Source organism: Macrobrachium nipponense, chromosome 10, assembly GCF_015104395.2.
Source record: "Macrobrachium nipponense isolate FS-2020 chromosome 10, ASM1510439v2, whole genome shotgun sequence".
Classification (NCBI taxonomy): domain Eukaryota; kingdom Metazoa; phylum Arthropoda; class Malacostraca; order Decapoda; family Palaemonidae; genus Macrobrachium; species Macrobrachium nipponense.
In genome coordinates, this window is record NC_087204.1 from 78,311,553 (window position 1) to 78,321,989 (window position 10,437).

The 10,437-nt window shown below is 37.6% G+C and overlaps 1 protein-coding gene across 2 annotated transcripts in view; it reads right to left on the minus strand.

Annotated features, from left to right (window-relative positions):
* Nucleotides 1-10,437, minus strand: part of LOC135224175 (glutamate-gated chloride channel alpha-like) — a 45,153-nt gene extending 34,716 nt beyond the window's left edge. For both annotated transcript variants that reach the window (XM_064263043.1, XM_064263044.1), the window contains exons 1-3: nt 10,329-10,437; nt 4,218-4,287; nt 883-953 (exon numbers count right to left, since the gene is read on the minus strand). In XM_064263043.1, coding sequence (XP_064119113.1) covers nt 883-953; nt 4,218-4,276 — 130 coding nt within the window. In that variant the 5' untranslated portion in view covers nt 4,277-4,287; nt 10,329-10,437. The remainder of the gene's footprint in view (nt 1-882; nt 954-4,217; nt 4,288-10,328) is intronic.

The following is a 10,437-nucleotide window of genomic DNA, read 5'->3' on the forward strand; positions in this document are numbered from 1 at the left end:
AATGGGCAAAACTGCATACAAAAGAAAGCAAGATTTTACATCATTCTAGTATGATTTTAGCAGCTATACGAATGAATCCCTTTACGAGACAAAGCACCAGCATATTTCCAAGGCATGCTTTTAAAAAATGCAAAAGGTCCGAACATTATTCATCATGACACTCTTATTCTAGGTTTCCAATCTTTGCTCATTTGAATCATTTATCCCTAACTCTATTTCCTTATAATCAATAGCATTAATTGTCACATTTTTTCATTTAGCAAATAATTTATCAAATTGCACAGATATTTGTAAATATGTAAAAATTGCATCAATATCATTTGCAACAAGAGTTCATTTATTACAAATTATTTTACCCAATAATATTCCACGTTAATGGCTGTTGGTGTTACGATGTTCATATATATTTAATTCATGCAATTTAGGCTGCCAAACCAAGCACTTGAGCACTTTAGAACATTCAGCGCTCAGGACTGTGAAAAGAGGGAGTTGGAGTGGTTGGACAGCAAGGTTAAGAGATTCAGAAAATAAATGAAGCACAAAGATCTAGGGATGGAACTACCTGGAAACTTCACAGCCGCTGCTATAAGAATTAACAGTTAGAGATGCTGGACAGCAAGACTGAAGCAAAGAACGGAGGTAAACAAGGAAAAGACGAAAAACGTAAAAGGCTAAAACATGGATGTAGCTAGGTGCCGAAGGGATGGTGCAAACGCCCTTTATTATTGCTTACAGGGCACCACAAGAGGTCCACTGACATAACCTCACGGGTAACACTCGTATACATTTTCGAATCAATTATTCTGTCTTCAGTCACTGACTTCATAATCATAACGCTGTGTCTTTTTAACATAAACTAATTAGGATGAGAGGAAAAATTACCTTTATTCCTTGGTGCCAGGTGTCGGTCATAGTCAGGGGGTCGCAGCTCGATGCATCTTTCTCTGGGCATCCTGAAGGAAAGCAATAATAAAGACAGTAGCAGAAAAGATGGACAGATAGATATAGATAGATATATAGATTATTATAAAATTTAGACCAAAGGCCAAACACTGGGACCTATGAGATCATTCAGCATTGAAAGGGAAATTGACAATAACAAGGAACGATCCAACCTCCAGCTTACTCGAGATGCGTGCAAGATTTTCCCCTCACGCATAAGTTATAAACATTATATTCCTAACTTTTAACATAAATTAAAAAGTGCTAACATCAGGATAAAATAGAAGTTTTGGTGAGCACTAGGGAAGATAGAGACAGAATAGTGATCCAAGAAAGAGGAGGCTCGATTTTAATACAGGCAGAAAAGTTTGAATACTTAGGATTTGCTTTAAGCCAAGAGGGAGAATGTGAGGCTGAAGTTGACAGCAGGATAAAAGCTGCGTGGGGGAAGTGGAGAGAGGTACCAATCAAACTAAAAGTCAAGATCTATGCCACAGTGATAAGACCATTAAATGTACGGATAGGAAACATGGGCTCTAAAAAGAAAAAGAGGAAGTAAAACTTGAGAGACAGATGAGAATGCTGAGGTAGATCATGGGAATATCGCTGCTTGAGACAAACTATGATGAAATAAGAACGACAGGCTTAGTAAAGATTACAGAGGTGATAAGAGAGTCACGATTGAGATGGTATGGGCATGCATTGAGGATGGATTATGAGGAGAGAGTGAAGAGGGCTTGGGATGAGCCTGTTAGAGGAAGAAGATCGAGAGGGAGATAGAATTAGATGGCGAGATAAAGTGAAGGAAGATGTGGAGAGAAGAGGTTTGGTGGAGGATGATGCCTTAGATAGAAAGGAGTGGCGGAGACGCATCGGGCAACCGACCCCTTAATGTAGGGATTACGGTTGGGAAGAAGAAGAAAACGTAATAAAATCTACGGTCAAGTAGGGCATCGTTCCACCAACGAAAATTAAAATAAATACACTTATTTTATTAGAAATCCTTTTTCTGTACTGTGTAACATGCACATTATTTATTTTTTTACATTTTCATTCTAATAAATAATTCATAAATATCCTATCCTACCCCACTAACAACAGCAACAACAAGGTAATTTGTAAGCTTACTCCCCGAGTAAGCAAAAAGATGTGGAAGGTGTAACAGGAGGAAAACCTTGAACAGTTGCACTATGAATTAAGTTTTGGAAGCTTTCAGTCATTTCACAAGGGATGCAATATTTACCAAAGGTATTTGTATATCATGAAACGATGGCCGAAACGATGGCCTATGTAATTTTGTTTTAATTTTATACTAATTTAGGATACTTGTTGGTGACAGCTATTCTTGGGGTCATCATATTCAAACTTCCAACGACTGTGAACGATGAAATGGCGCAAAATATATTTATAAATCCCTCATAAACGAAATATATGAAAGAAATAGCAGTAATTGAAACGTTCTACAGAATTATTATGGGTTTCAGAGACAGTGCAAGCACGTTTTTTGGCAATATTTCTGTAACGAACACTCGTATCAGAACGAGATTTTGCTATAGTGTATTACACCCAGTGCCGTAATTTACAAGGGTATCGTGAATCACTAATCGTAAAGAATAACGACACTTGTCCTTGTACCAAGAGACAAAAACTCCATTATCCAGAAATGGGTACGAACACAGCAGTAAAATGCTCCACCTACCCTCTCCCCCCACATCCACAGCGACCCCCGTCCTTCTTCCTTCCCTCACCTTCCCTTCTCTCTCTGGAAGTTGCTTCAGTTCAAACTTTTTTTCTATGATTTTTCTATCTATCTAATAATATTCAATGTATATATCTAACGTTCCAGTCTGTTGTTAGCTGCCAGTTGACTGATTTATTTATGCACTGATCCGCTCATCTCTCTCTCTGAAAGTTACTTCAGTTTAAACATATTTCGTACGATTTTTTTCTATCTAACTATCTAATAATAGTTTACATTGGTGGATATATCTAACGATTCACTCGGTTAGTACCTGCCTATTGACTATTATATCGGTTATTACCTGCCTATTTATACACTGATCCACTCATCTCTCTCTCTCTCTCTCTCTCTCTCTCTGTGAGTGTGGTAGTGGTGCCTACTGTAAATGATTAATAGAGTGAGAGATATCTGAAGGTATGGTGGAGCAGTAAAACGATAGACACTATGATTTATGGTAAAGCGACTGTTATACTTGTTTGGTTACCTTCTTCGTAATCCTCATGTGGACTCAGGGTATCAGCAATATAGTACTTGTAAGTTGTATTACGAAGGTGAAGAAGATATAGCCACCACGGAACTTAACTGTCGGCACGGTTACAGAAATTCGTTTGTCACGCAACTTTTCAACTTTTTTAGCCATGAAAAAGTCGCCAATTGCCTTCAGATTGGTTTGAATAGGTAATTGGTTATAGTTATTTTGTGTTGCAAATAAAAATTGAGCCTTTCTACCGGACATTCTTTAGAGTTAAACCCTTGATTATAGTGATGCACATATAACAGTCGCTTTACCATAAATCATAGTGTCTATCGTTTTACTGCTCCACCATACATTCAGATCTCTCTCACTCTAATAACCATTTACAGGTAGGTACCACTACCACAGAGAGAGAGAGAGAGAGAGAGAGAGATGAGCGGATCAGTGCATAAATAAATCAGTCAACTGGCATCTAACAACCGACTGGATCGTTAGATATATACAACAATGTATATTATTAGATAAATAGATAGATAGATAGATAGATAGATAGATAGATAGAAAAATCATACAAAATAAGTTTAAACTGAAACAGCTTTCAGAGAGAGAGAAGGGAAGGTGAGGGAAGGAAGAAGGACAGGGGTGGCAATGGAGGTGGGGGGAGAAGGTAGGCGGAGCTTTTTACTGTTGTGTTCGTATCCATTTCTGGCAAATGGAGTCTTTGCCTCTTGGTACAGGGACAAGTGTCTTTATTCTTTACAATTAGTGATTCAAGATACCCTTATAAATTACGGCACTGGGTGTAATACACTAAAGCAAAATCTTGTTCTGATGCGAGTGTTCGTTACAGAGTTATTGCCCAAAAACGTGCTTGCACTGCCTCTGAAACCCATAGTAGTTGCATATATTTCAAGCACAGACGAAAGCTAAGCATTTCAGTAAACTGTATCTGCTCATTCTAAATATTTGTAAAGGGATCTGAAGCTAAAATGTAATTGGCTGCTCCAGGACTGGAGGTTGAATATGTCTAAAAAGAGTAAAGTAAATAAGTAAACTTACCAAAGTGAGATGATGAAGAAAACCGTAATGATATTCGGTGACTCTTGGTAGCACTTCATACCAACTTGTCCTGTGAAGAGAAAGTAAACGCTAAAATAACGAAATAAATAGAGGTTTTAAAGACAAGGGAAGGGATATGAAGGGTAATGGTATAAACCTTTCATCCATCAGGGTAAAAAATAATAAAGAAATATTTGCAAAAAAAATAAATTAAAGATAACAGTGAATCAGAATACCATGACTCACATTAACTTTTGGAAGCCTGTGCCACCAGTTAACGAGTTCGTAAGCATGAAATCCAAATGTGACACACACACACACACACACACACATATATATATATATATATATATATATATATATATATAATATATATATATAGATATGCATAATTCATTTATATACTACACGTATACTAGATATAATATATATATACATATGTGTGTGTGTGTGTGTTTGTATGGCTGTTATCAATTTTCAATAAAATATCTCATATAGATACAGAAATATATTCTACGTAAAGCCGTTACATTACTATGTACTATTATCATTTTCAGTCTGGAATTGTAAAATTATTTAGTTCAAAAGTATGTGTGAAGGTTTTCGACGCTTATCACAGATGATTTCCTTGGGGTTGAAGCCTCTCTCAAGGTCTAATGAATTCGAAATTAATTTAATAGCTTTGACTGAATATTTCAAAGTAAAAATTTATCATGTGTAAGATATATATATATTATTGATATAAATATTATACACATATATACACGTAAATATATATAAATCCACATCAGCTGCATGCTTCATTCCCATTAGGGACGCCTCCAACCACAGCGCCACCGAAGAAGTCTTCCATATTTTCTTTCTTTCACATATTACACGAGGATTTATAGTTATGTGCATCAGTGTTCACCGGCAAAAGAAGGTATGCATAATGCAAGTCCAAATGATATATATGTATTTGTAGCCTTACTTACCGTCACATTCAATGCCAAGAAAGGGTTAGCATATATGTCGCTTCTACGCTTTGAATACCAGCTAAGACGTTGGTCATGGATTACATATTAATGTCGTTTATAAAAAAAAAAAAAAAAAAAAAAAAAAAAAAATTCGCGGAAGATCCAATTCTTACGTATCTGGATGTTCGTCACACTAGTTTAGGGAAATCAATCGACAAACCAATATACCGTAACTAATTATCGATAACTGTTCATCCTTGCACTCCCTAAATCATTTCCGTGACTACGGCATATGTGAAGCGTTGAAATATTAAACCAAGTCAATGTCGTCACGTTACTCTTATCCGGATACTTAAGTAACTATTGTCACGTTACTCTTGGGCTCTACTGGACGTCGGGTATTCACATCATTCCTGGAAAAATAGTCTTACATAGGTTGGTTAAGTGGTCCATTGATGGAATGACTTATATAAAACTAGTGATATGATCTGGTGGGTGGTTGGTTGAATGGAATGGAATACAAATTTAATTTCTATACCTAAGGCCAAGCGCTGGGACCAATGAAATCATTCAGGGCTGAAAGGGAAACTGAGATTGGAAACGTTTGAAAGGTGTAACAGGAGGAAAAGCTTGCCGTTGCGATATGAAACAATTGTTAGGAGATGATGGACAGTAAGAAGGAAGAGAGAGAATATTGGTGGAGGTACAGTAAACGGAATATAAGGTGTTACAGGTGGGGTCCGAAGGGGCGCTACAAAGAATCTTTAGTAATGCCTACAGTTCACCCCGTGAGGTGCACTGACGGTGCTGAAACGCAACCGGCCACCCGCCCCCCCACCCAACTCCTGCCTGCCATTTAGTTGAATACATAACAAAACTGGCTTGACAAACTGCTGTAGCGCTGACTTACGTTCCAATGGCGTCACAATCTGTTGGGTTTCCGCCCGGCGGTCGATGGGCGAATTAGGAGCCATTATGTTTCCTGCCCTATTCACCACCCGCCACCTGCTGACATAGCATGTATTTCTCACAGGATACTCTCATACTGTTATCATTCAGAAATTAAGACGAATACTTTTCGATAAAAAAAAAGTCGTGGAAAAGTTTTGTGTGAGAGAGAGAGAGAGAGAGAGAGAGAGAGAGAGAGAGAGAATATCCTAACATGAATATAACTTCGTTATATTCATATATATATATATATATATATATATATATATATATATATATATATATATATTATATATATATATATTATATTAATATTAGTAAAGAAAGCCCTTTCTGAAATAATCCTACATGATTCTGGCTAATTCTCTCTTTAACAAGTCTCACTCCATTTACATCAGTGTTTGGTTACATACTATTTACACCACGTGAGGGGGGTAGTGCCGTCCGTGCATCTCACGCGGTGCACTGTAGGCATCACTTTGGTTCTGTGCAGTGTCCCTTCGGTCCCTAGCTGCAACCCCTTCCATTCCTATAAATGTACGTCCATTTATATTCCCTCTCTTTCATCTTGCTATCCACCCTCTCCTAATACTTGTTTCATAGTGCAACTGCCAGGTTTTCCTCCTGTTGCAACTTTCCAACCTTTCTACTCTCAATTTCCCTTTCAACGCTGAATGACCTCGTAGGTCCACGTGCTTGGCTTTTGGTCTCCAGTCTTTATCCCATTCCATTCCATATTACTTACACAACAGAAGCAAACTCGTATCTAGCCTATTTATTACATAATAATTGCCAGTTCTATTTAATATGATATGTTGGTCATAAAAATCAGCATTGCTTCTACAAGTCTGCGTTCCTTTAATACCAAAGTCTTATTGTAGAACGTGGAATGACCTGCCCTGTACGGAGAACTTATTTATGTTGCATAGGATTACCTCCATAAGAATACTTACGTCAGTGTTTGCGTACCAATATCGTGCGTATAGAGCTGTGTAATAATACGATTATACTAGCCAACTCGAAACATTACTTGCGCAAGCTTCCGCATGTTATAATCTGCCAAGCAAAAAGATGGTCAAGTGTTTACTTCTAAGCGTATGTTTTCTACTTTGCAATAGCTCAGACCAATGCTGGCCTAAATTACCCGAGGTTGGAACTAATTGTAGCAGAATTGCTTCGACAGCAAGTCGTTTAGGCCGATGCACAAAGGGGAATGTAAATTACCGTTGCCAAGTTGCCAACGGTGGTAACGAGCTACGCAGTATATGCAAATGCTTCAAATAAATTCCCCAACATTCTCATCTGCTATTGGCAACTCGTGTAGATGTAGAGAGGAATGACAACAGAAGTTTCATTGATATCCAATGAAATATATATATATATATATATATATATATATATATGATTATAATATATATATATATAATATTAAATGTATGTATATGTACACGCATATTACATATAAATATACATTTAAATATTATAACCTATATAAATATATATATATATATATATAATATATATATATATATATATATATATACATATGTAATGAGTGTGATAGCTCGTCATTCATTTTACACAGGACATACTGCATTTTAAAATATTAAGATACATATAAGGTATTATTTTTGAATTCGTTGCACTGAAGTTATAGTGAGCTAGATGGTCATAATTATGAGAAACAAACACAGACACAAATATATATATATATATATATATATATATATATATATATATATATATATATATATATATATATATAACAATGCCCATTTTCATATTTTGCGGGCCTGACGCCAAAAGAACATTACCTGTTTTTTAACCAGTCTTCCTTGGTATGAGATTTACTATGAGATTCAGGGTCTCTGTAACACGGTTTTTTGGACTTTGCTCCTTGTCAAAGCATCGGATGTAGCTGAAAGTTGACATATGTATATTTCACAACCACACACAAATTTTGTCAGCATTATCAATAGCCTAAACCCGATGGTTTTGATTTTTATAAAGTAAAAATGATCTAGCCGACGCCATGGCCAATGATTACGAGCCAAGAGTCGAAAAACATTCATTACGTAAGCAAGGTAAACAAACACCTTTTGACTAAATGTTGCCCCGCCCATCCACCAGACAGAAATGCCATCGGCTCTGGAGTCTGAAACCCAAAGACTTTATGAATGGCGGAACGATACATAGATGTGGGTTGGGTATCAGTGCTAGCGTAGTAATACTACTGTAGCAGTAGTGCCGCAACAGTATAGCAGTAATATACATGAATTAAACGTTTAGACCAACTGCTGGGATCCTTGAGGATCATTTAGCACTTCTTATAACTACTCGAGAAATTAGTTTTTATAGCCAGAAGTTAAATTTTCTAATCCAACAATGCCCATGGTAGCCTTCAGTGTTATCCTGAATTATAACGAGGCGAAAGTGGGTGGAGCCTCATGAAGTCACCATTCTGACGATAATTATTGGTGAAGGTTTAAAGCCAATATACGGTACCGGCTATTTTTTTTTCAGTAAATAGGTAGATAGCCAATAAATAAAAAATACATGACATTCTATATAGCAGTTATCAAATCAAGCTTGTCTACTATGTTTTTGGTAATTACCAACTATTCCCTACATCTTGTCAATCTGATTGTGACCTATAAAGTAGACTGTAATTTCTTTGGAAACTTATTTTGGGAGTTAGACTAATAATCGAAGTGTTTTTGTATTTATTAACATATTTTGTTGGTTTGTTCATTATGACAATTATCAGTGGGGAGGTTCCAGAGTTCATAAAGGTGTACTGCTTTGCTTGTATTTAAATTTGTATGTCATTGTTGCCAGAGGTTTAGCCTTCGTTACGTATAGCCAATCATCCATCGAGAAAGAGGGAAGAAATGATGTCATAAGTTACGTAACGAGTGCGTTCGAAACCTTTTCTCTGAATAAGTTGGCCCGTCTTCAAAAAAGGTCACTTTTACATTATAAGTACCAAATTTATTCAACCTACGTAGTGCAGAATACACTCAAAATTTATGTGTTGATATAATATGTATTCATTGAATAAGCGTTATATTTATGAAATGCATAGATAAAAAGTTACTGCGAAAAAACAGTGTTACAGAGGCCCTGAATCTCATAGTGGGCTGCCCCATGCCCTTTTATTTACATCTGTTGACGCCGGTAATCATTTGCATCCAAACTACCTACAAAGACGAGATCGAACAACGACCTTCCTAATGCGAACCCAAAACTGTAGAACTCTCACAGAGAGTGAGTGTTTTTCAGTACATACTATTACATTTTTACATTATATGTAAATTATACATACCCATAACTGCCCCTGTAGGATGTAGTACCGTCAGTGCACCTCACGCGCGGTGTACTGTACGCATTACTTAAGGTTTTTAGTGTCAGTTCCTCGTTAGACGAGTGGTTTTCGCGCTCGGCTACCAATCCGGTGGTCCGAAGGTCGATTCTCGGCTCGGCCAACGCGGAATCAGAGAAACTTATTCCTGGTGATAGAAATTAATTTCTCGATATAATGTGATTCGGATCCCACAATAAGCTGTAGGTCCCGTTGCTAGGTGACCAACTGGTTCCTAGCCACGTCAAAATATTTAATCCTTCTGGCCAGCCCTAGGAAAGCTGTTAATCAGCTCAGTGGTCTGGTAAAACTAAGACATACTTAACTGTGCTGCGTCGCTTCTTCCCTAGCTGCAACCCCTTTCATTCCTTCTACTCTCCCTCCGTTCGTCTTCTCTTTCTTCCATCTTACTTTCCACCCTCTTCTAACAACTGTTTTACGATGCAAGTACGAAGTTTTTCTCCCGTTACACCTTTGTAACCTTTCACTCTCAATCTTCCTTTCAGCGCTGAATGTCCTCATAGGTGCCAGCGCTTGGCCTTCGGTCGAAATTGTGTGGGGTAAAGGACCGAGCGGAGACATAGCGCCCAACTCTCTCGAAACGCGGCCACTTCCAGAAAAAGCGCTTGAATTATGCCATTATTTCGTAATTTAGGAGAAAACACTTCGAAAGGAGCGCAGAGCTCTGGATGCGCTGCCTGGATGGGAGACAACTCTATGCTCATAGCAGCGAATTCAAGTACTTTTTCGGGAAGGTGGCCGATATGTCCCCGTTCGGTCATTTACCCTATATTGTAACATAGCCTACCTTGTTAATCGGGTGGGAATTATAGCCTACACTCATACCTTGTGTCGTCCAAGAGACGAGGACACGCTTGACTAGCTATCGCCGCGAGTAGTGGATGTACACTGCTTCGTAACTTCTTAACTTGCACTTAGTCCATCGGTCGTTAAC